This window comes from Amblyomma maculatum, chromosome 5, assembly GCF_055883805.1.
Source record: "Amblyomma maculatum isolate TAMU_Amacu chromosome 5, ASM5588380v1, whole genome shotgun sequence".
NCBI classification, from domain to species: Eukaryota; Metazoa; Arthropoda; class Arachnida; order Ixodida; family Ixodidae; genus Amblyomma; species Amblyomma maculatum.
Genome location: NC_139348.1, coordinates 126,145,877 through 126,172,393, shown reverse-complemented (window position 1 = coordinate 126,172,393; position 26,517 = coordinate 126,145,877). Strand labels below are relative to the sequence as shown.

At 46.5% G+C, this 26,517-nt stretch overlaps 1 protein-coding gene across 13 annotated transcripts in view; it reads right to left on the bottom strand.

The window, feature by feature from the left end:
• Positions 1-26,517, bottom strand: part of Mhc (myosin heavy chain) — a 43,070-nt gene that overhangs the window by 15,832 nt on the left and 721 nt on the right. For 3 of the 13 annotated variants that reach the window (XM_084604259.1, XM_084604261.1, XM_084604260.1), the window contains exons 2-17: positions 23,983-24,239; positions 21,425-21,565; positions 17,290-17,446; positions 16,736-16,763; positions 15,170-15,290; positions 13,524-13,616; positions 13,375-13,438; positions 12,436-12,534; positions 8,634-8,737; positions 7,760-8,017; positions 7,428-7,577; positions 6,380-6,550; positions 4,272-4,451; positions 3,822-3,975; positions 3,572-3,621; positions 2,159-2,246 (exon numbers count right to left, since the gene is read on the bottom strand). In XM_084604259.1, the coding sequence (XP_084460385.1) occupies positions 2,159-2,246; positions 3,572-3,621; positions 3,822-3,975; positions 4,272-4,451; positions 6,380-6,550; positions 7,428-7,577; positions 7,760-8,017; positions 8,634-8,737; positions 12,436-12,534; positions 13,375-13,438; positions 13,524-13,616; positions 15,170-15,290; positions 16,736-16,763; positions 17,290-17,446; positions 21,425-21,565; positions 23,983-24,168 (2,044 nt within the window). In that variant the 5' untranslated portion in view covers positions 24,169-24,239. Of the gene's footprint in view, positions 1-2,158; positions 2,247-3,571; positions 3,622-3,821; positions 3,976-4,271; positions 4,452-6,379; positions 6,551-7,427; positions 7,578-7,759; positions 8,018-8,633; positions 8,738-9,935; positions 10,040-12,435; positions 12,535-13,374; positions 13,439-13,523; positions 13,617-15,169; positions 15,291-15,953; positions 16,054-16,735; positions 16,764-17,289; positions 17,447-20,901; positions 21,043-21,230; positions 21,234-21,424; positions 21,566-23,982; positions 24,240-26,517 lie in introns of all 13 variants that reach the window. The other 10 variants (XM_084604263.1, XM_084604265.1, XM_084604270.1 and 7 more) reach the window with 9 other exon arrangements.

Below are 26,517 nucleotides of genomic sequence, written 5' to 3'. Positions count from 1 at the left end.
GCCCTTCTCTTTTGAAATTCCGAGTTCTTCCAGCGGGCAAATAATAATGCCTCTTTGTATGAAAAACGTTGATACGATATGGATATCATTCTTTTCTTGCCTTATCTTGGCGCCTGTTTCTTCCCACGGCAAACGTACATATAGCAGTGCAAAATGAATAGCCTGCAGATGTTTTGTTTTGTGCCTGGTAAAGGTAAAGCTAAAGAAAAATCAAGGCGCGTGAAAGAAGGCATCAGCTTCGACAAGAAACCTTTTTTAGCTTCAAATGTTCCTTTGTCGGGCACCAGATGCCAATGAAACCGGCTGTGTCTTGGCGGGACAGTGGGTCGCGTTCGGGCTCACAGGGGGACTGTAGTGCGGGTTTCATTCTTTGGGCGTTGGGTTTGGATCGTGTCTTACATGGCTGCTTGAACTCGTTGGGAATGATGCATCGCACGAAGTGTGGATGCGTGCTGTGCAGTGTGGCCATCAGCTTGTTCAGTTGTTCCTTCGCGGTGGAGAAGCGAGCGAAGCAAACGTTAGATGCGCCACACACACGCACACACACGTTGAATGCGGCTACGGACAGAAGCGTAGACTAAAGCCGGCCTCGGCACGCAACGTCATGAGTTTAGCATCGTCACACGTTAGCTACTATAAAGGTGCACACGTAGTCTAGACTTTGTAACGAGCATAATAATAAATGAGCACTAAAAGCATTGCAACCTTAGGCTCCCTCTAAACAGAGATCCATGCAAAAGAATTATTTCTTTTTAAAAGCAAATAAGGCAAAAGCGATGAAGTTGTTTGCAGGCGCATTAGGCGCAATGCTGCAAGTAAGAAAGTAAGCAAATGTGACAACAGCCAAAAAGCAAATTTAAGCGTCTTTCTTCATGCGTTTTACAGCTTCCCCCAGTGTTGACAATGCTGCCACGTGCTAGGTATCCGACGGAGTTTCCACTCCTACGTAAGCAACTATAGATACAACGCTCTGCTGTCCAGGTAGGACGCATTTATTTAAGAGCAAGCAGTCCTGCAATTTGTTAAGGGGTTAGAGGCATCCAGCATTCCCACGGGAAAAGTTGATAATAAAAATAGGAATTGAGAGAAAGTGCAAGGGAGGCGTATTTTTCCACAAGACTAAACGAAACAGGGAATAGAATCGTGCTTGAAGTTCAGTGGAAGTTTGGGGGCAGTAGGGGTCTCTCAGGAGGTCTCGTGGGAAATATTACGAAAACATATACAGTAAACAACGTTTATGGGAAGAGAGACTCATTTCAGGAAGATTACTCGCAGACCGATGCATTGGTACAAGGTGCTATACAAGGCAAGAACAGGTACTGGAGAGAAGATTCATAGGAGCAATCACGGGCTTCAGGTATATCATAGGTACGTAGGTACAGTCATACAAGGTGCATCACAAGGCGGATATAATAGTGGGAAAGAAAACACAATTTCTACAGGCAAGACATGTAAATATGACGTAGGATGTGCTGGCTGCACGAAACATGTACGACTTCAGCATTTCTGTTCAGTGCAATCCACTAACGACTTAGTTCACTTTTTTACAGGACATTTATGGAAGGTGCAAGTAAAGGAAGGATGAAAAACCGACAGATGGGGAAACGTAAAATCAAGGCTGGGCACTAATCATGCAGAAACACACAAGGAAACGTCCACAGCACGCAGTCGATAGCACGCTCCGCAGCTTGAACGATAACAGCTCTTCCTAAAGGCACATTGGCGTGAACATTTGTGTGATCATGATAGTTTTAATTGCAATGGTCTTGTTTACGCGAGCCTAATAATATTCTTGCAGGTTTTTTTTTTTCATTTGTATCCTTTGAGCAAAAGTGGATCAGAAAAAAAGCAAAAAAGGTATGGCAGTGGCACTGTAAATGTTTTCTAAGATGCAAATTCTCGCATTTTTCTTATTCTAGGCTCAAAACTCTCTTCCCGAAGCCTTGATTACCCATGTTCAATTTTTAAAATATTCGGCGACTTAAAGTTACAACGCATTTCACGAGACATTTATCGTGTAGATAAAGAAAAATGCTTCGACTTAGTGTACCACAGCTACAAATGCCAGTATCACCAATATTCCCTTGTGTAGCATGACTCTTGCATTAGTTTCCAATTGACTGCGTGCGGAGAGTGCGTGGGGACGGGAACCAAGTACCTGGGGATTTGGTTTCGTTGGGAATGATGCATCGCACAAAGTGGGGCTGCGTCGAGCGCAGGGTGGTCATGAGCTTGTTCAGTTGCTCCTACGGAGAGACAGGGGATGGAGTCATGCCGCTCATGCCAGGCCTTCGGAGCGCCACGCGAGCACGTGACCCAGTGCGCAGGCAAATGAGGTCCATCAGCTACCGCAGTACCCGCGCATTCAACCGCAGCCGTAACCTCATCTCAACGGTCTCGCCACGACAACGTATGGAGACAATAAAACGCTTCCTGAAGGTAAGGTCAACGAATAATGCTACTATCAGGCGAATCTCTGATAAAAACAACATTCGCTGCTGTGCTAGGACCATGATGCGAGTAAAGCTTCAGTTTCACTTTCTTTGTGAGGATAATAGGCCAGTAATTTCGTGCTTTTGTTGGGGGCACCATGCTTCCCGAAAGATATTGCATCTAGCACTGCTGTAGGTCACGTGCTCGCGCTGCTGAAGTTGACGAACCTGTAAGAGGCTTAGAGATTCATTAGCACAAACATACAAGGTACAAAGGTGTACAAGTGCCCATGCATTTCGAGGAGTTCAAAAAACACTACACAGATTTTACTATTACTGATATGCAGGAAACTCAGTATTGTGCAATCTGCAAGCACAGATCCAGTCGTCGTTCCTCGGCTGAGTATGGTTCGGAAGATGTGCGCATAAAGGCAGAATAACCACCTGTCTTAAAGTGGCGCGAAGCCAACAGGAGGCGGGGTGAGTAGAACGTAATACTAAAGCCGCCACGCAGGTAACGATCAGACTCTGTGCTTGCGGAGGAGCTGCAGCAAGCGTGAAGCAGCAGAGCGTCGGAGCGCACAAGCGAGACATGCAACTTTCGTGTTCGCACTGTCCTCGGTGTGCTTGGAGTTTGTCAGAATCGTGTTCACTTCGATGCGGCGCAGCTACCACCAAAGCGCACGAAATTGAGCACACAGAGAAAAAGAATCAGCATGAGACAGGTTACAGAACTTTCCGCTAGAGCATTACCGTCAATCACTTTACTGTATGCGTACGAGGATGATTAAAAACAAATCATTGACATATTGATGCGTTGTCACCAAGAAAGAATACGGTTAAGTAAAATCGACTCTATTTCTTTTCTCAGGCTGTTGCAATTCACATGGCTTTACGATTATGCGCGTAAGAAACATTGCCTTATGACGCAGTGAGCTGTTATTTGCACTTCATAAGCGGCGCCCTGAAAGCAGCTTCAGCTTTCATAAGCTTTGCTTTTAGCACATTTGTTAATTGCTTTCTTTCTGATAACAATGACAATCAGTTTAAAATTTATAAAGATATATTTTCGATGACTAAAGTTTCGAAAAGCGCAGAGCAATGTTCAGCTGCAAAGCGACCAAGCTGTCGGTACTTACCCTGTACAGACCGGACACAGTCTGGAAGCCGGAACCCTTCTTGCGACCACCTTGAAAAGAACATTCACAAGTGTCAGAGGTTGTGTCTGTTACTGTTCAGTTTGAATTATTGATCTGAAACAGCTATGTTGCGTGAAGACGAAAAAAAGAAAAAACGACGGCCTTAAGCAGTGACAAAAGACAAGTACAACCACGTGCACCTGCGGCGACCTTCAAACAATTGTACAGGTGCAGAAAAAGGCACTCTTACCCTTTCCTCCCTTGTCGTCACCACCACCCAGGCCGGGGTGGTCTTCGAAGATGGCCTGCAGAAGCGCGTTGGAGCCCTTCTTGAACTGATCAACGACACAGTCGTTCAGAGGGTCCTTGTTCTTCTCCAGCCAGCCAGTGAGGTTGTAGGGCACCTGGGCAACAAAACATGTAGTCGTTGATGATTTGCAGGATTTTTGCAGTTTACGCGGGCTCTCTTTGTGCAACTTGTTCCAGCCACGTTTTTCTTCGCAATGTGAGGTTTGTTACGCCGGTGATTATTTTGCATTAATTCCCGCGCACGAACACACTGGCCCTTCTCAGTTGAATGGTATGCAGATCATTCGCCTTGTAAAGACGCAGAGTGTAAGGTTTCTGAGCTGTTCCTGGCTAGTCCGTATACAAGATACGATCTCAAGTTTCGGCAAGCAAGATAAAGAAAAGTGCCTACAGTGCCGGCATAATGGACGATGGCAAAGTGCGCCTCAGACTGGCCGGGCTTGGGTGGCTTGGGCTTGATGAAGTTGGGTGACTTGCCCAGGTGGTTGGTCTTCAGCTTCTCCTCAAAGGTCTTGTCGCTGGCCTTGGGGAACATAGACTCCTCTTCAAGGATGGAGAGCACACCCATGGGCTGGCGCGCAAGAAAAAAGGGTGGACAATCAAAGTACGCCAGGCATCTCGGTAACTTCCATCGCAACCGAAAAGACTGAACGGGTGCTTCAGTGCTTTCCCTAATTTCTCCCGCTAAGACTGTGAACGGGTGCTTCAGTGCTTTCCCTAATTTCTCCCGCTAATTGCTCCAGTTTAATCCACTGATTCTAATCAATGCAACGTGGTGCATGGACAGCATCGGTTCAGGTCCAATTAAAAAAAAAAAAAAAAAAAGCTAACTTGGCTAAATAAATAAGCACACTTGAACCGATGCGACATGGCAGCCGGTAGCTTCGATCAATGCTGAAAGCTTTTCGCGTTTGAAAAAAAAACTTCATTTTTATAGTTCATATACTATAACCACAGCCCATGCTTGGGCTTGCGATTATTGAACGCTCTTCAATAGACAAAACGAAATACAACCCAAAAACATCTGCTGAATTTAATTTTCACCGTTACTTCACAATAAAACACGTGATCAGTATAACGGTAAAAAGGTTTAGTAGCGGTTTCCGCGCTTCGAAATATTTAAAAAGAAACAAGCGGCAATCGACGGGCCACTAAGGCATGCATCTGCACACTCATGAACCACACTGGTTCTTAAGATTTGTTAGCGTCAGAAAAAAGAACATGTCATGAGCGGCAACTTAAAAGCCCATAATCAACGTAGGAAGCAAAATACTATGATCAACATTAACTTTCGCAAAACAAAAAAAGCCAAAACATGGCAGGACAACACGCGTACGCGTAAAATATAGACTCGGAAGTATCACTCAAGGATGGTTCTGTCATGCACAGTAGGAAGGGGGCAATCGGTTAGTAAGAGCCAAACATGCATAAACGCAAGCAGTTTCCTGGGTGGTGAAGTCCGGGAATATTTTACTGGGAGAGTGTGGTGTACTTCGTAATCATGCTGAACAAATGTAGAGAGGATATGGTGGGCGATCTTGCTCTAGGGGTTCACAAAGGGTTGTTCTACGCGGTATGGAAGGTAAATTTCGAGGGTGCATACATTCGGGTTCGTACGTTCGGTGCAGACATGTCAATCTAGAACATGCATTTGCTTTATCCGTTTACCACGTCCGGAACAAAGTAAAATGAGGCTTCCTATTGCCGGAGTGACGAAATGTCGCTCGACTCATTTCACTTTGGCCCTACTGCATGGCACGGCGGCTAGTCAGCTCGATGTCTACGTGGTGGGAAGGTCTACCGTGATACCGGCTACGACGGAAGGAAAGACTTCGAAATGGGTACGGTACGGTACGGGATTCCACGGGGCTGACACTTTAGTCGTTGGAGGTGTGGGGCGTTACCTTCTCAATAAGCTCGATACAAGCTTGCAGATCGAGACCGAAGTCAATGAAGACCCACTCGATGCCCTCACGCTTGTACTCTTCTTGCTCCAGAACAAACATGTGATGATTGAAGAACTGCTGCAGCTTTTCATTGGTGAAGTTGATGCAAATTTGCTCGAAGCCGTTGTACTGTTCGCGGTCGGGTGTGTTGGGACAAGTGGCGGATGTTTTGTTTGGAGGGAGGTTTCGAGAAGAAATAGTGTGGTGGCAGTGACGGCGGCGTCAGGGGTGAGAAAAGAGAGAAAGAAAAAGCAGAACATCCGGAGGTTAATTGCCACATCCCATCGGCTTTGAGGACCGGCAGTCGCAGAACCATACAGCTCTAGTGAGGAAATGGACAGTGCCGGCGCAAATATGCTACCACCGCCTCAAACTCTCGGCGACTGCAAATAAGCAATAATTTAAAAACTTGCTCGGCGCCTTTATGGTTCAGCGGCTGTCGGCCCTCTTGAGGCTGCCGTGTTACGCGTCCGTTCCTGCCTGCAGCTGCTGAGCTCGTTACTTCAGCGGGCGGCCAAACACCAATACTAGCGGCTCTGCGACCACTAGTTACCTTCTCAATGAGCTCGATACACGCTTGCAGGTCGAGGCCGAAGTCGATGAATTCCCATTCGATTCCCTCGCGCTTGTACTCTTCTTGCTCAAGAACGAACATGTGATGGTTGAAGAACTGCTGCAGCTTTTCGTTGGTGAAGTTGATGCAGAGCTGCTCAAAGCTATTGAACTGCGTGGGTGAAGGAGCAGGAGGAGGAGGAGGAGGAGGGGGGAGGCAAGGGAAAAAGGTCTACATTGGGAACACAAAGGCAATCACCACTCTACAGAAACGGCGCCACTCGCAATCAGGCGGAGGCTTAGAGGGTGAGTCCGTTGCTGTAGCGTTCAGAGGCGACGTGAGCTGTGGTGATCTCTCGGCAGCATTAAAAGAACTGTACAGTACATCTGCCTTGCACTGTCTTCAGTTATCTGCCTTGAGACCAGCACGTGTTTTTTTTTTCCATTTTTTTCTATTGATTCATTCTGGAGAGGAGCATAAGGGTTTCTATAAAGGAAGGTCTGTAGGGATGGAGGGCGTTGGGTCCAGATTGTTTCTTGAGCTTCTGTAGTTTCGATTTACTGCCTCGGTTAGCTGAAAGGATGTTCCTACATAGTTAACGCTGGCTATTACACATTCAAATTTCTCCAATACCTAAGACGCAATGTTACTCGGCCTATGCAGCGTTAGCAGTTTTTATGACGTACAATTTTCATGTGCGGTAATGTTCCCATGAAGCTGTCGTGGTGGCAACGATATGTAAGTAAACAACTAGCGCCACCTCACGTTTGGCACACTGTATAAAAGATAAGGAAGTAAAAGCTAAATGGACGGAATGGGTGCATAAATACAAATTGGCTCCTGCTGCTTTCAAGCGACTATTCCGACTCAGTAAAATCGCGAATGGTACAGGTATTGAAGCTATTCAGACTCAACCATTGAGGAACCGCATATATATGTAGCTTTCACTCGACTCGGGTTGAGCTCACCAAACGAGCTTTTAAATTATACAACCTAATTTAACCCTACGCAAATTCTGGAACATGATAAGAATTGCTTTTTGACTCACGTCGAAGATCTCGAAGCCGGCAATATCCAGCACACCAATGAAGTGCTGGCGCTTCTGCTTAGTATCAAGCGTCTCGTTGACACGCTTGACCAGCCACTTGAACAACCTGTCGAAGATGGCCTTAGACAGGGCGCCCACAGAGGCCGTCACCTGCGGGGAAATGACAACTCATCTCGCTTTAATTCCTTAAAGACGAAATTCAACATCACACGTAAGAAAGCGGTCCGCTTTGAAATAACGCGTCTGCCCCGTATTTTTCATTTTAACAGGGTATCAAAGACTGGCTTCGTAAAAAATCACGAAAAAAAGGGAGGGGACGAGATGCGCCTTACCTGTGTGATGTTCCTGCCCTGGGTGACGAACTCCGTGCCGACCTTGATGCGCGGCTTGAGCAGGTTCTTGTAAAGGTCAGCGGCGTTGAGACCCAGCAGGTGGGCCACACGCTCGCCTTCCTCGGTGCCGTCGGCCTCGGCCTGCTCTTCTCGGGGCCTCTGCTTGAACTTCAGGCAGCCGAAGTGCATCACGGCCGCCGTAACCTTGTAGATGTTCTCCTTCTCCTCGTCCGTGAAGCCCAACACGTCGAAGGCAGTCTGCGAGCCATGGTCCAAATGTTTTCTTTCTGATGCACTCGTTACCGCGTCCAAGTGAAGCCCCATAAAATATACAATATCCCCTATTGCAAGCATTACGTGACCTTTTAGTACGAGAGCCATTTAGGCATGCTCTTCTGGTCATTTACCTAAGTTATCGGTTGAACTTCGGAGGAGCTAGGTTTTGTAATAAAGCGAGTAAAAATGCTGTCCCTACTGTAATAATAATGAATGTAAAAATGTGGAGGACTGCCCATGTATTTTGAGCTCAGCACTTGACTCGCGCATTTAATATTTTATGCCATAGCGAAAGAATCTGCAATTTTGTTCGGAATAAGTTCCCAAGTAGTTTGCCTTCCTATGAAAAGGTGCGTGTTGATCGTAATAAATAAGCTGCCCTACTAGTCGGCACTTAAAGCTTAACACGAATGTTAAGGTCACCCAGAACCCCGTGAAGCTCGAACAGTGCAAAACGTTTCGGACAATGATAAACAACACAATTGAGCACTCGAGATGAAAGAAGAGTGATGAAAGAAAAGTAAGTAAAACGATGAACATGACGTGAATACGGAAAGGTGAGAGGTTGGTGGGGGAGGGAAGGAAAAGATCTACTCACGTCGGTGACCTGGAACTCTTCGGCGTCGTCAACGCCGGGGATGCTAGTCTTACCCTGGGACACGAAATGGTAGTCGTTGATGTTGTTGCTAAGGAGCAGTTTTTCTGCAATGGGAAGGAACAGGTGCGGGGTGGTCGAAGAGCTGCACTTCGAGAATGGCCTTTCCTAATGTCCACTGCGATACCGCAACGCAGACGGCAACAGAAGCCCTGTAGCTATGTTCCTACTGACCTTGTGAGCTCTGGTGCACTGCAACTAGCTGAGAACTGCTGCTCTAAAAGCGCAAGCTAGATATTAATTTAGCCGGATCTCAAGCTGCGTTCAGTGGATGTTAGCCAATGGTTCGCTTTAATATCCGCTCTGTTAAATGTTAAACTCGCTCTGCTCCTAGATTATGCTCTCGGTTGTTCTGGTATTCGGCCCAACCTTTATCCTTTTCGTTCGGAAGTAGACGTTATCAGTCAATCGTGCGCCGGCAAGACTGTGCAAAGCGGCATGTCACATTGTTTGCTCCCCAGGGTGAAGATACTGTCTAGGTACGTTACTACACTGCCATGGAACACGGAAGCTTTTTGAACCGAAGCTCATTTGGTGGACTGAAGTCACACCCGCTTAAGGGAGCCCGCGCTAAATCTTAATACATTACGATGAGCGCTGTCCTGTGGTATGTAGAGGAGCACGCAAGAATTTTCAGCAGTTCTCTGGGCCAAGATATCAGGCTGTCTTGAAAAAGAAACGTCCAACGAAGTGGTGTGAGAATCTTAAGTTATCCGCAACCTGAGTTGATAGTAGGTAGGATTCCTTGTCGAGGGAACGGGGCAGTGAAGACTAAGTGGAAGGGAATGGTTCTGCGGTCTCTTGGGTGTCTGGGTGCACGGATTGAACGGCGGGGCTGGTTGTGTCTGACTGCGTCTTCAGAGGTGCTGATGGGCCAAAGTTTCATAGCCAGTATATCAAGGAAAGGCCGATAGGCAGAAATCGGATCCGCAGCTTTGGAACACCTCTTTAACGGTGCCTATGTGGCACCTTGTCTTTGAAATCAGTGGAGCTCTACAACATTAGGAATGTATTTGTCGTAGTTGCAAGGCCAATCAGCGCTCTAAGGACGAGTACCAGAATGGGTAGAGGGCTACGCGTGCGTGGGATCTGCGAAAGTGGGTGGTTGTGGTGGCAAAGAGTGGTGGTACAGAGTGGTTGTAGAGAGTGGCAGAGAAAAGAGCTGTGGTAGAGAGGTAGACAGATCTGGGGTAACGGGATCCATGGCTGTGACGTGTGTTGCTGTCGTGTGGCCGTGCTACTCACATCGGTGGCAATGAGTTCCTCGCCATCGTCCACACCGGGGATGTCAGTTTTACCCTGAGACACGAAGTAATACTCGTGGATGTCTTCGGAGAGCAGCAGTTTCTCTGTGTTTCAGGTGGGAAGCGGCAGGCGCCGAAAAAAAAAGGCGAAGCTCATTAGAAAGCAGCAAACGGCGTAGCGCTTCGGCAAGCCACACGGGTTAGGTCCAGCCCATGGGTGAAGTCCGACCACAACGTTGAAGGACTAAGCATCAGCTACTGCCGATAGCGCAAAATTGCTAGACATATACTGCTAAAATTACTTTCCTGCTTTCTCTTTGTCGCCTGATTAATTTTTGGAAGTGCAAATTTATATCTGGCCTAAACACTCACAAAGTAGAACAAGATCATTGTTATATATCTGACAGCTGGTCAAGTCCATCAGAAATGGCGGCGCATAGTTTTCTTTCTTACCAGGGCGATTGTCCTGAAAACAAAACATCGCTCTATATAGTCGGGAAGTTGCACTTTAAAACAGTTACGAAGGCTATTTACCCTCACAAAGGCGAAACAAAATAGTTGAATATGTATCCAGCGCCATGCCTCCAAAAGTATCTCCTTCCAGCTTCTGATTCGCAAACATATTGCGAAAGCCGCAGTTGTTAGGGAGCAATCACCGGTACTATATAGTCTCCCCTGAATATCCTCCATATCCGACGTCTGGATCAAATACATCCCTACTGAAAAAATTGTATGAGGCAATACCCTCACATTTTCTCACAGAATATCACTCAACTCACATAAGAAATCACATACAAGTCACATATAATCGCATTAGGTCTCATAGTTTCTTGCACATTATCATACATTATGTACGATATTTTATGATAATGATGTGCATCGTATGAGAGTCTATGCGATTAGATGAGATTGCATGATGTTATTGCCCCTTTGAAATTTAGGTCTTTCAGTAGGGATTGCTTATTCAGCTGCTCAGACTGGATGGCATGACGAAGTTACAAAAACCTTTTCGCTGTGCAAAAGAATCATCATCTTGCTGGCTGCACCACTGACCCTTGTTGCAAAGATCTCGTGATGAATTGTAACTGCAGTACAGATACCAGAGGTTCTTGTCATGTCTTACTCCAAAAGCGATTTTTCGCTTGCTTGTTACTGCACATGCCGGTTCACCGCAATACCGCAGCGGAAAATCTTTGCTGATAAAGCATGAGAAAGCATGTTGGTAAAGCGTAATAATAATCACAAAGAAGAAGAGAACATGCAGTGCGGATTGCGCTTATCTATCATAATAAAGCCCACGCATATCACGCATGTTACCGCACGCAAAAATACTGCATGAAAACGAAAAGAACCATACAAAGCAATTAGAAACTTTTTGTCAACGCAAGAAGCAATGCAAATCGGCAAAGCGAGCCCCGGAAGCGGCAAATGCTTGCCTCCGTTGCTTCTGATTTTAATCTTTGTTTTGAACAGCATTTACGTACAACAAATCTGAAGGCAGCCCGCAAATGAGCTGTGCGTGCATTAGCTTTGTCGGTATTACAGCACTCGGCGCAAAGCATGTGCGTCATCTTGTATTTGGCTTGTATCGGGAAAAGCGGGTACTTTTTGTAGCTCTGTGCTGTCCGTGGAGTGTTTGAACGCTCTTACTACACTTACTGAGCACCTGGGCTATCAGGGTATTGCCACAGACTTAGGCACAGAGCAAATATTCAGCCTCCGCGCGAAGACTGCAAGTTTAATGTGCTACCTGCAGGCGACCTCGTGTCTGTGATAAAACGCGTTAGAAACACATCGTCCAGTGTGCAAAAAATAATCGGTGACTACCTCCATCCGAAATATTTCTTCTTTAACTAAAACGTATCAAATCTTTGAAGGAACCGTGTAACATTTCCATGGCGTCATAAAATAGTTTCATGTAATCCGCTTTAAAGTTATCCTACAAGTGTGCATATATGACATAGGTTGAAAAGGAGTCGTACAGCCCACTGCTCTCTTAATGGGACTGAAATGCCGGCAGAACCGTCATCTTAACGCGACACGTCACAAATATAAAGAAGAAAACCTACTGTAAGCACACAGAAAAAGCACCTAAGCCACCTACTCACAAACGCTGCACATTCAAGGAGCTGAACGAACATGATGAAGGCGGCTTTAACTAAAGTAAAAACAGTGTTCGCCGTAATAGGAAATCACAAACAAATAGATTTACAGCGACCTTCACTGTAATACACAGGCTCACGCATCAACAATTATAAAGTGTTATCAGGCTACAGTCTGGTTTCAAATAATGTCAATGTCGACATAACAAGGGCGTCATTTTTGCAAGCAAGCGAGCAATAGAAGATGGAAATCATTTACCGGGATAATAGGTTTGGCTTTCCCGCATAAGTGATTCACTAGATTTACATATAAATGAACCTGTGATTTCCTGTGATAGTTGCTACCGTACAAATATTGGCCAACGGAACGGCTAACGTCTAGAGGAGCTGCCAACTTACCCTTCAGCCCAGGGATCTTTCCTGACATGAGCTGGTAGAAGATGTGGTACGAACGCTCAGCTGGTTGCTGAGAGATGACACGAGCCTTCTCCAGCAGATCTGCATGGGTACAAACGGCACATAATTTTTATTTTGCGTTTAACCAGGGATGCCAACTAACGCATTTGAGGATTAACGCAACACGGAGGGCCCCCAAGAATGCAACACCACATCCGTGTGTTTTAACGTACTCTAATACAATTATTCAGTGTCCACTATTCAATCGTACAGCTATATTAGAACATTTCAAAGCACATTAAATTTTAAGATCAATGCTTCAAAGCCTTAATGGATTTGAAACACAACGCCTATGAAAAGCTTTCTCTCTGTAAACTGTGCTGTCGATTGCAAAAGACAGAACAAAATTTAGAGGGTCTCTTAGCTGTATTTTGAGAATGACGAAAGCCTTCCTTTCGTCTCCTATCATTTGCTTATAATAAGTTTACCTCTTATCGGTGTTCGTTTCAGTGATACATATAATTGATTTACAAGGAAGGAAAGGCGCAGTATCTGTAACACTTTCTCCAGCAAGTGTGACCACTACGGCTTTTCTTTCTCTCTTTCCACTTTCACTCCCACCTTCCTCCCTTCCCGTACGGCGTGGTTGAGGTGTCCACAGAGGACAAGTGAGACAGTTACCGCACCTTTTCCTTCCTATAAATCAATCAATAAATCTAAACCAATCATCGATCTTGCCGTGGGCATTCCTTGACGCGCTTTCAAGTGTGGGTTTGAAGATGGCAGGAACGCTTGACAAGAACCTCGCGAAATATACCAGATCTCGCGCACAACCCTCTCGTACGGGAATTCGTTCCATGAGCCTAGAAAAGCTTTCACCTTAACAATCCTTGCTGATAACGAAGAAAATATTGTCACATTAGGGAAGGTAGCGGCACTCACATGTTTCAATGTCAGCACCGGCCAGCTTGCCCATGGGGCCAAAGTGGATGCGGATGAATTTACCCTGTAGCGAGAAAAAGGCGGATTCTCGTCACAGGCTCCCTGAAGTATTGACGACAAGATGCGCCACGTAGATCTCGCATACTTACGAAGCGCGAAGAGTTGTCATTACGCACGGTCTTGGCGTTACCGAAAGACTCGAGGACGGGGTTGGTCTGCACGACCTGGTCTTCGAGGTTGCCCTGCACACCGACGAAAAGCGTTACAGACGTGGTACACTTGCATCGCCGTGATCCACGACGGTAGAGAACTTCGCTTCCTCACGTGCCTTTTTCATCGCTCTATCGAAGACGCGTACTTTCCTTATTTTAGAGTAATAAGCGCTTAAGTGAAAATAGAAGCCACCCTTTCCGTGCCTATCGCATGTCCTGAATTTAACCTCCCCAAGCGCAAATAGCCCTCTATTTTCTTTTCGCATTGCGGTCTTCCTGATGATTTATGTATCAATAATCATTGTCCTGTTGTGCTACTACTATAAAGGTAAATCACAGGAAAGGAAATTACGGATCACATCAGGACCTTTAATTATGTTAGGTTTGGTACACTTTTGCAAACCCTGTGATAAGGAATCGAAAAGCAGATAGGTGGGTGAAATGGTTCATGAATGCTCAAATTTATCCAACTCATAGCTGTGCGCTTCCCGCCCCTGTCATGGCGGCGTGCATGGTCCCAGAACTAAAGACGTACGCTTCTTCTTCTTCTTCTAACATTAAGTCTAAGAGTGGCAAAGATTTGAAAATTGTTAGTTTCGGCACACATGGAGTTAGTGGCTAATATGTTTGGGATAAGTATCCCAACAGGCGGAAAGAAGGAAGCAGAGGTGAAAGCTGTTAGTCATAGGCCAGCGTCAGGACATCACGGGAGATGAAACAAGCTCTGGCATTAAGTGACGTGTGAGCTGCAAACAGGTCATGTTTGCGAGTTGTACCACACAGGCTGAAGCCAGGCTCTTGGACGGGAAGGCAAACACTTTGCGCAAGCATCTCAAAAAGGACGAAGAAAGCGTCACACAGCGGCGGCAGTCTGAGGACCAGAGGAATAGACGGATGACCTAAGGACGGGACTGGAACTGAAGGGCCAGGAGGTGTGGATGATCGGTTCACGCGTGCTTTCAACGTTAATAGGAGAGAAAGAGGATACCCTGGGTTTACCACAGGCCTTCACAGTTGCTCCGTCTTGAAACAATGCACAAGGACAGATATGCAACAACAACAACAACAACAAAAAAAAAAAAGAAATCTTCGAACTGATTATGCACCATTGCCGGATCAGGTGCCTTTTTTTATATTATAACAAAACGCAGTTCCTTGCTCCTTGCTATGGTCGTGAGCAGCGCGAGTTTAATGGATTGCCTTGATTTCGGGAAAAGCCATATTCTAATACTGAAATAATCAATTCATTTTAGAGTTGGGTATGGTATGCTAAGAGTACCGTCACGTAGGAACAGAAAGCAATGGACACCGCGAGCCAGAAAAAGTGTTTGAAGACTACACACTCGCTTGCATTAATTATCTAAGTCAGTGCTGTGTTCATGCTTGCTTCGGGATGCAAATTTTGACGTATTGTGGGAAATCTAATGCAGACGGGTGCTGCGGACACGTTAGATGTCTCGTTGTCTGTCCATTTGAGCGACGGAGCAAAAGTAAATGCACTGTATTTCAATACCCCGGACCCACTACTACAGGGATGACGGGATAACGGGTGGGCCGAAGTAGGTTTGGGGCAGGCTTGGTACCTTCTTGGAATCCTTCTTGGCAGCGGCAGCGGCTTCCTCTTTCTTGCTCGAGGCACCGACGTGCGCAAAATAGGCTATGACCTTTTTCGTGTTCTCAGTCTTACCGGCACCAGACTCGCCGCTACGGACGCCAGACACGGTCCACGACGGAGAAAGTAAAAAGGGGGACAGGAGAAAAAAAGAAAGACAAAGAAACAGTTCACGTAACGCGTCCACAATGACGTCGGGTTTTCCGGAGTCCGAAGGTAATGGGGTCAGGTGCGGAGTCCGGTGGGAGGTTGGTTGGGTTGTTATCCTGGAGGTGCTTAGTACTGGTCTTCTCAGGGTTTCAGGAGGGAAACGTCGGGAGTCGTGGCATTCTACGCGAACGTTTTCTCACACTTAGGGCTGGAGAGGCGCATCAGAAACTGTGACATTTTGTCCGACAGACATTTCTTATCGGCATTCAGACACTAAACCTAATTCTCTAGAAAGGCTTTGATGCTCTCGAAAATGCACTGCTGTAACCTTTCACGGGGTCGAAGAGCTTTCTCGGTTGCGCGCACAGTGGACTAAGCGTGAAAAAACAAACAAACATTGATACCGTCCGCACAGTTACCGACGACGACGGCAGCGATTTAGTCGGCGCTGGCCCGCGGAACGGACCACTGCCGACTGTAGCTTTTCTTGAGGCACCGAGGAGTGCCCGGTCGCAGCAACAGCGGACACAACAGGCGGCAGTTATGCATGCGAGTTAGGGTGGCTGCTGTTGGCCATGTGTCTGCCAAGAATGTTTTCCACTTACTCCGCTCGAAAACTGCTGCTTATAGCCCGAAGGGGCGATAAGGGCGAAATACTGAATGACTTTTTTGGTGTTCTCGGTTTTGCCCGCTCCTGATTCGCCACTGGGAGGGAAGGTAGGGAAGGAAAGAGAGGGTTACCAGGCAGGGGTCACCGACAAGGTGAGAACAGAATAGAACACTGTTGTGTCATTACCCAGCCCGCCGTTTACGGACACTTTCAAGGTCTACGACGACTCGAGGTTCTTCAATGCATCAGGAGCGTTGCGACGAGGGCCTTGAAAAATGCCACGCAAACGGAGCACGCTGATGAAAAAACTAAAAGCAAGTACAATTTTCTTCACAAGTGTTACTACTTACGAAACCAGCTACTTAAAGCGCTGGTTTCGCCCATTCACATGTCCTTCAGTAACACAGATAATTTGAATTAACGTCTTCAAAGCTTTTAAAATCTAGGCATAAGCGTCCGCAATTTGTTTAATAATAGCTTGAGAACAGGCCTAGGAACTAATTATCAATCCGAAAATATCACCCGTGGTGCAGCAGCAGGTGAAATTTCTATACTGAAGGCATTTCTATCTTTAGTAAGTTTCAGCTGCCGGCAGAATATGTAAGTTGGTTCAATTGATTTTCCTACAGGAGACGTAAGTAGCAATCGTTTCCCTCAATAATGAAATCATAATCAGCTCAACTCATCTTCAGCAAAACCATCTTGCAGCAGACGCTGCGGCAAAGAGACGCTTACATGAACAAGAGAAAAAAAAATGGGGATCAAAACAGCACTCACGTGATGAGCATAGACTGGTTCTCGCGATCTGTAAGAAAAGCGAGCAAAAGAAAGCATTCTTAATATTTACCTCAATAGCCCAGTGCTCTTACACCTTCGAGCGTCTAAATATTGGTTCTCGTCCTTTAAGCTAGCAATCTCCTAGAGATTTCGTGTATTTACAGAACGCTCGCGAAGAAAAACACATTTGCACGTATGCATTAGGTGAATGTCACAAAATTACTCCTTTCTTACTTTTTAAGGTGTTCATTATCTGAATTGCTTTCCAGATAACGCGAGTCATAAATGAAAGCAGCATGCTCACTACGTAGCCTCTCATGCGACACAAGAGCTTCGATTCTGTACCTGGCGATAATATACATGCCGTATCAAGGGTCTGCCTGTGTTATCGTACAATACACCTATCTCTTGAACCATTTAGTGCAATATAGAAAAGGGCTGCCCATGATAGCATAGACGTTATGCAGGGCGAGACGCAGAGCTAGTTTTTACGAACGCTCACCTATCAAACTCGCACTGCGACTACGAACTGAGTGATGCTGACGCATACTCACTCGCCAACATGTCCATGTAGGCTCCATCAGAGACGGCGAACACGTGGGGAGGTACCTCCGTACGCCTGCGGCCCTTGTAGATTTCCACAACGCGCTTGGTGTAGATGGGGAAGCGCTTGTAGGGGTTGATGGCGACGCAGAACAAGCCCGAGTACGTCTGTTTGGCCGAAGTGGAAAGGGAAGCAGCGCAAGAAGGAAACGCGGCGTCAGTCACTCATGAGCACGACCAGGCACTCGTGAGCGCGGCATCTGGTGGCTCTCGAACTAAAGACTACCTCTTTCCGCACTCTCTCGCCGTGGAGCTGTCGAGGAACGCAGCTGCGTGGAAGCATTAAGAATGGCGTCTGAACTCGTTTTAATATTTATACTTGTTTCATTTGCGCGAGCAGCTCGCGTCTCATAACAGCATCGGAGGAGAACGCGCTTTTGTCCTGACGTTTTGGCTGGCCTTTTCTGCTCGCTACGGGACGTGCCAACAGGAATTCAGGGCCCGTATTCAGAGTTTGCGTCGTTATCGAGGTGTCGCTATCTCAAGTGACCTCAAGTAATCTGATTGGTCGAAACGCCAGAACCGGGCGTTGCCACTACGTAACAGAAAGATGTGGTAATATCATGTTCCAGTGTTTCCACCAATCAGATGACTCGAGGCCGGGGAAGATAGCGACACATTCGATAACGGCGCAAACTCGGAATACGGCCCCAGGTTTACGTGCTTACAGATCGTAGTGATTCGCGGCGTAGTTCACATCAGTACGAACAGAGACGCTTTACGTGTTTGTACGCGGATACCGCGAACAGGCCTAATCTAACACGTCGCGAATTTGTCATTGGGCGTCCCGGGGTAATAAACACATCAGTATCGTCGAATTCCGACGTTCTGCTCTCCGTGCTTTAATACATGGACAATAGTTGCTTTACGGATTCAGGTGCTGCGGTTCGTTGGTTTGTAAGCAGCATTAGGTTCCTTATTATTGTAAATAAAAAATTCATTTCTCTGTATGCAATTTTGGCTCTTAAGCGCACCACTACGCAAGCTGCTAACTGATTACTTTGCCAATGCTCTTTTGTAAATTATCTGCAGCGAGACTAACTATCGCTCGACTTTGTTCCTTAACTACAGATGTCCCGAAGAAAATACTGCACTGTCGCCAGTGTCCGCGTCTACTACAAAATTAACGAGCATTGCACGACTAGCATTATAAGCAACACAACTTCAAGTCTCGTGAGGGAATCGTCAATTAAAACAACGCAGGTAAACTCATTTGCGTAAGTCTTTCTTTTCTTGAGAATATAATTGGAAATAATTATTGGTCCAGAGCCAGATACACTGCATTTACAATGCAAGTCATCTTAGATCAACTGGTTTCGATTACTGTTCAAAGCAAAGACAGATTCCATGACGAGACAACGTGGGGACAAATGAAGATGGCGAATAGCTCACACGTGGAAAACATCAACAGGGAGAGCACTGCAAAAACAGGAGTGAATGGAAAGAGGCATGCATTCTACCATGCATCGAGGATGGCATGCAGTCGTGCAGGGGTAGGAAAGAGCTCGGGCAACCCATGCCCTCTTCCGAGTCCGTCAAGTCCTACCATTCACTGGAGGGGAGTGGTTGTCGGTGGTTGCTGGTTGCAGGGTCCACATCGCGGGGCTTCTATGCACGCGAAGACGTGTTCCACACCAGGTCATGTTTGTAGTCTACGGGCATGTTTCTCTTTTTTAGATGGAACACTGGGTGGTGGTGTTGTCTGGGGCTACGCATGATGCTGAAGTCAGGGTGAAACGTGCGTTCTCGTTCGTCTACTGTTGGGTGGTTTTGCGACCAGCACTGCTGGTCTATGGCAGCACAGGATCCGTATTTTGAGTTTGCGTCGTTTTTAGCAGTGTCGATTTCGCAGCTTTCGCACTCGTGAAAGCGCTGGAAACGGAACTAGTGGCAACCGAACTGGCGTCCTTTTCCGGCGTTTCCACAAATCATGATTTTAGGTCAGGGCGAAAATGACACCACTGAAAACGACGCAAACTCGAAATACGGACCCAAGGCTCGGTGGGAACTACGTTCAAGGGTACTTCGTTGGCTTCCGATAGACTGTCACTAGTGTCACCTAGTGTCACTCTGACAGTCTACTGAACAGCCACATATATGTTGTACTCAGGCATGGTTGGGATGGTTGTACGTTCGTGCTTCTAGGGCAAAAGGACTGGTGTGCTGGGGTTGTTTGGTGAGTGAACATGCCACAGTGGCACTTCGTACACGATGACGTCTGTGCCACTGCTGGATAGGTTGCCTTCTAAGTGACAGGTATAGTGCCAAAAACTCGAAACTCAAACTCAAGATTGGAATGAGAAGCGCCGCATTTTTCTTCTTTTTTTTTTTGGTATTCAAAGTTTGTAATTAGAGCATATAGCATATTTACTTAGCGGTCTTCTGCTCCTGCAAACTCTTCGGTGGTATAAGTAGCCATGATCATTTACTAAAAACCGTGATATTCTGGTTGGTCATCCTTGAGTAAAATAAGACTTCCAATCATCATTTACTTTCGATAGAACAAGTTACTGCTAAGGAATATGGTTTATATGTCCATGGTTTATATTGTCCATGGTTAATTCAGGGTTAAAAACCTAGCCTTTGCAGATATTTATTTTTACCAGTGTTGGCAGTAAATAAAAATGACAACCGAATGAGGATATCAAATTGTTTACCCCTTTTGCAAAAAACAATACTGAACAACACAACTCTGACAGGCTAAGTGAAAGTTGCTCTGAGTGTAGGTAATAGCCACAATGGTGAATAAGATTTGAATCTGCATACGAGATACAGCGTTACTCGGTCATCTAGACTGGCCTGTTTAAGGCGGGGTATCGGAGTGGTGGAAGGGGGTACGTTGGATTCGGTATACGTGCGGGCCCGAGGCTGTGTGGTCGGAATAGATTTCATTCAGGTACCGTCATGGGGAAATCGAGGCTGTGTGGTCGGAATAGATGCCATTCAGGTATCGTCATGGGGAAATCTTTTTTTTTTTTTTTCGTGTCGTGTGCTGCAGACTTTCCGTACTCACGTAGATGAGATTAACGTAGTATCGCTGTTTGAGATTGTGCAGCACAGACGCGTCGTTCAGGTACGTCATGTTGGACATGTCGTCGCACTTCTCAAACTTTGGCGGGTTCACCTGCTGCAGAAGGTCCTTCTTGACGGTGCGCTATCGAGGGCGGGCATGCGTGTCAGCAAGAAGGGTGTGGAAAGAAAAGAAAGAAAACACGAAAAGAAGCCATGGTCAGCGGCAAAGCCCAATTCAGCTCAAGCCAGAGCAGAAGCTCGTTTGCATGTAACACCACAGCGGACCGACAGGCAGCGGTCGCTTGTGGTCGCTGGCGTCGAGTGACGGATTTCGAGAACGGTGGACGCTTTCTGCGAAGATCGCCCGTGGTTAGTGCAGCTTGCGGCGGCGCTGGCGACGACAGGCGCGCTGGGTTTAAAGGGGATGCGCGCATTTTCTAGGAACTACGTGTACTACCACTACGTTGGGGGGTAAGGAGGACACTTTCGAGGGCTTCGGAGGGATTGGAGGGCGGTGGGCAGAGTGTGCGGCGGGGGGTATCCGCACTTACGTAGATGAGATTAACGTAGTATCGCTCTTTGAGGTTGTGCAACACCGATGCGTCGTTGAGGTAGGTGAGGGACGACATATCTTCGCACTTCTCATACTTTGGCGGATTGACCTGCTGCAGCAGGTCCTTCTTGATGGTGCGCTATTGGGGGATGGGCATGCGTTTGAACGAGGGCCAATGAGGAAACAAAATAGGGGGAAGAGGGAGCAAAAACAGAAAGAAAAATTGTAATGAGCGGCAAAATCGGCGTGAGCAGCGATATACACGGCAGCGAACGTGTGCGCCGTCGGGTATAAAGGCGTCGACAGCGAGCGACTGTCAGTGTGTACAGTCTTCGTCGATGCCGGCATTTCTGCGAAGATCACACTCGGTTAGTGGTGCTTGTGCGGCGGCTACGCGGCGCCAGGAGCGATGTTTTGTTTGCGAAACCAAAAAGAAACAAACTTCAACCACGATCACCACACGGACGGCGACACCACACGGCGGCGAAGCGTTGCGGTGCGAAGGCGGCCTCCGCACTTACGTAGATGAGGTTAGTGTAGTATCGCTCTTTGAGGTTGTGCAACACTGATGCGTCGTTGAGGTAGGTGAGAGACGCCATGTCATCGCACTTCTCGAACTTTGGCGGGTTGACCTGCTGAAGGAGCTCCTTCTTCAAGACGCGCTGTGGAAGGAACAAGGCGCCTCGCACGGGTTAAAAGTTGTGCGCGAGGTCGAGTCCATGGGGCAATGTTATTATATATTGCTTTCCATACGTCACGATCGTGAAGAAAATCAACGTTACTTATTTTGTGTTTGCGGCTTGCTCGGGACACGTCTAACCCATGCCTCGCACGTCGGTTTGCCAGAAAAGAAACCAAACCGCACCGCAATAGTCTAACGCACATATTTGCGGATTTGCCTCGGGAATGCTGGTCGGTGATCCCCTTTTTTTTTTTCATGTGCATTTTGGCTGCTTACTATAACGTGTGCACGTTCTCTCGCATTCCTACACTGCTTTTCGTTATTTTCTTGCTCCGTCTTAACTTCCAGACGCTTCTAACGCTGGTTACAAGCAGCCAAATAATCTATCTCGTTTATTTTCATAGCCGTCTCTTCTCCCGCACGAAAAGCTCCCCGTGCTGACGTGACTGCTCGCCATATATGCGAGCCTGCTCTTCCGGTCTCCAATTCGAACCGCGCGTGCAGTTCAGAATCCAGGTAGCAAGGGACGTCGGCGGAGCTCTGCTCTCTCGCTACTTAAGCTCGCGAATACAAGCCAAGAATGTTTTTTTGCAGCTGCCTTCGGCGCAGGGGGCGTGTAGGCGCGAGTGAGCTCGTCTTGCGCGCACACACACCGTGCGTGGCGGGCAGCCGCGCTGGAATGAGCCCGAAATACGCGCGCTCTCCGCCGTCGCCCCGCGCCGCCCCGAAATAGGGCGCCCCGCGGCCCGATGACGTCACACGGGTAGAGGCTAGGGTTCCGGCAAGCCCATTTAAAGCCGCACTCGGTCCGGCCACTTGGGCGGCCACGGCTTGGGACCCTGAGTAGTACGTTTTTGGCCACCGCCGCATGTGGCAGCGCGGGCGGAAGAGAACCGCCTGACTGTACGCCAGGGGGAAGAGAACGCGTCCAACTCACGTCAGCATGGGCACTCATCGAGCTCGCTGAACAGGACACCTCCAAATTAAAGCTACGGTTTAATGTTTGTGGATATGTTGATTGGAATTTATCGAGTTTCAATGCGCTTTTTAGAGACGTGTGTTCACGCTGATTTATTGAATCGTTGAGCCCGTCGACAAACTGTTAATGCTTTCATGAAAAGAAAAAGTTTACCGGATGACATTCCTGGTGGGCTAATTGTACATATCTTGTTTTGAAAACAATCGCTTTTGACTGGATTGTATTTCTAGTTCGTTCCTGCAGCCTGAAAACAACAAGAATAAGACGAGAAACAGAACAGCATGTCTAATAGATGAATATTGCATGCGCTGTTCTGGGTGTCGGCTTGCTCTTTCTTGACGGGCTGTGAGCAATGTCAGTGTGATTGGCGACCGGTGATAAACGTGTACGCGAGTTACAACTGTCGATCGCATTTACGCATTATGAATGTTGCTGGCTGCTTCTGCTGAAGGTGCCAAATTATGTTTTGCTCGAACATGTCATTCATCATTGCGTTCTGTAATGTCGGGAGGTATACATAGGCAACATAATAACTCCTCAAAGAGAACAAAGGAAACAAACTTTCACGCACTCATTGATACACGTCGTCAGCACTAAGCACACAAACACAAAGACAACAAAAAACGCTTCACTGTTGCGAGCTAGATTTCACCATACTTCACTTTTTTTTTTGTATTTTTGTCAGCTCTTTTAACACTCATCTTATATTTTATTTTTCAGATTATATGGCCTTTCTCTCTGTTGAAGTTAGGATAAATTTCTTGATATAGACACAACCATGGGCACTAGTATGAAACGATTTTGCTTTCCCTTTTCCTTATACGCAGACTAAAGCTTTCAGGAAAGTTTCTTTCGTGGCAATATCAGTCTAAGGGTTAATCTGCTGACTTTACGGAAAAATGAACCTTTACCATCCAGGTGCTGACCGGTTTTCATTAACCGTTATGGATTCGACATTTAGAAAACAAATCTGCTTCACATGAAGTCGTTAGTTTTGCGAACTGTTTTCATTCTTTTAGCCGTCATACAAATAATTAACACGCTGAAAATAGAGATCTATTCGCCTCTCTAGCAAAAGGCATTGTTGATGCAGTGGGCGCGTTTACATAATCTGACAGGTTTGTGCTTGAAATGTAATGCCTTTGTTTTTGACGCACTCCATAAGGACTCTTCTAAACCCTTCTAGATTTTGTTGCCTTTTTAAGGCATTCTGTTTGATGCCAACAATAAAGTAACGTCTTGACCGCTGAATCCTGAGCAGGTCAATTTGGCCGTTCAGAAAGCTATAGCGAGACAACATAATTTGAAGATAAGCTCCCATCAGTTAATCTAGAAAAATCCTTCTGTCATTTCTCGATGAAAGGTAGTGTAATAGAACAACAACAAAAGAGAGCGGTTGTGTGGTGATCGGCTCCTACCTCTCCGCCGGGGCAGTCGACGGTGACCATGTCGCCCTTGGTAGAGCTGATGTTGCCCAGGACGAAGCCCTCCTTTTCGTCGGGCACCCAGACCATCTTCTTGCCATCGTAAGGCTTCGTCTGGTCCTTGCGCTTGGTCTCAAGAGACACGTACAGGTACTCAGTGGGATCGGGGTCCTCGGCCATCGCTTCTTTCGTGGGGGGCTTCTTTCGGAGAGGAGTCGGCCGGCGTGTGCCGCTTCAGCAAGCCTTCCTGCCTGCGAGGACAAGGAGCGAACACGTCATCACACCTGGCTAAAACTTACCGCTACGCGACGTTATGCAGTTGAGTTATGACCGGAGAGGTTCAACATCGGTTACTGAGCACGCTTTGGTGCCACTAACTAGGTTTAAGCTTGTTCTGCTTTCACAGCTTACACAGTTTGGGAATGCTGTATTAGCAGGAGATAGAGCCACTATGAATTCGAAGTTCTTGTTTCCGTTCCGCATGACGATAGCTTCTTTAAATTAGCCTCACTAGAGAAATAGTAATGATGGAAGGCGGGGTTGAAGCAGCCTATGCAAAAACGGAGTCTCGATCCCGGCCGCTGTTCCCAGTCTACAGTATTGCAATCCCTCCACTAAGCTTTCAGTCGTCTGCTCGTATTACAAATCCCGGTACCACATAATGGGCTTTAAGTAAGAAAAGCAACACATTTAAGTGAGAAGGCCTGTCACCTTCTACCAGATTTAAAGGGTCTGCCGTTACTTAAACCTCCGCCTTCCACTTCCTCAACGCGTGAACAGTGCTTACATACAAGGTGATAACCTGATATCTGCCAAAACGTACAGAGACCTTCCGCATAAGACTTTTTACTGGCTGGAAGTTTAACAGCTGCATTATGAACAAAGTATCGAATGTAATTGTGACTTCGTTTCTATCCTGGACAACATCACACCCTCAAATTAAGCTAGGATATTTTCTACGATTTCGGCTGCCTCATGTACTGCATTTTCTCATTAACGCGCAAATAAGAAGCGAGGCGAACAACGTGCACACAACACAAGCGGTACACAACACCGGGGACTCAATCTTGCGACACCAGGGTGGCCACGCCCCCTCACAACATCCGGCGCCGCAGGCTCTACACTGGACGCCAAGCCCATTGTTGCAAAAGGTGTTAGAAATGTGACAGCGAATGATTTAAATTTTGTGTCTTGAGTTCTGGTCTGCTCGTTCGGTGCCTGTATCCAGTTGTCGAAGTTATGACGGTAAACAAAATATTGCATTACTAACCAAAGTAAGCTTGTCGCCCTTAACGTTTCACAAACTGCGCTCAAGCTGACTTTCTGCTAATTTCGTGGGATGAATGACCTGATCATCTATTCTGTATTCTTATTTAGCCTGCATTGAACTTTTTGGCACGTTCATGGAGTAATCAAATGAACATTTTCCTCGACGTCATGTTACATGACCAGAAATCAGTAGAAAATCCCGTGCTAAATATCCCCTTTGCTCATACGAAGAAAAAAAAAATACGTGGTTGCTGACTCCGACCGTAATTAATTAGGTTTAATTCTTACCGTACTCTACTCAGCGATCGTATTGCTTTTATATTTATGGCCTTGCACTGCATTCGCTTTAAATTAGAGGAGAGCAAAGGCTGGAAAAACCACCGCGATTTTGTGCATTCTGTACGCAGTCGACAAATGTCTCACGCTGCTCAGTGCTACGAGAAAGAGAAGACTCGTTCAAAGACTGCTTGCAGATAAACACGACTTGTCCGAAAATGTAACGTTGCTGTACCTGCGGGTAGAGCATACATGAAAGAGAAAGTAGTTTTCATGTCCATACGACTTCCTTTGTCGTCATCTGTAAGCTGGCCAAATACTCCGGAGCATGGGAAGAACGATACAACTGCGCCTTTTTGTGATTAATTATGCCTGCGAGTGCACTTCTTGCGTGTTGTTCTTTTTTTTTCAACATCTTACGTAAATCGAGCTGCCTATATCGCTGAGAAAAAAATGCCTTTATATATAAAAAAAGCGATGCAAAAGACAGCTAGAAATACTCTTACGAATTGTGTTCATGACAGAAAAAAAAAAAGCTGAGCTGAAAACGCTTCCTCAGAGATGCGCTTTTGGACAATTTATTATGCTAGCAACTATCCTTTTTATGTCCGGCTTATCCCTCCTGTTCACATAGGAGCGTGAAAAGAGAACAGCTTCGGGTAGCATTCCATATCTGATAGCGTCATTATGCTAAGCGGACTTGATAAGAGCGATAATATAAAAAGGCGCAGAAACGATTCCTTTTATCGTTAGGTTTAATTTACATTTTCTCTGTTGAAGCGACTGCCTGTGAACTACCTTTCCTGTAACAGCGTATAACAATAGAGGGAAAGAATGGTCATTGCCTTCGATATGTGCTCTATTTAGGAACGATGCCCTTAAAAGGGTAAACACTTTATGTTAAAAAGACGCGGCTGTGCTTAACTTGAGAATTACGATATGATATGCTGGTAAGCTATATGACCACAATGGCTTCCATCGGTT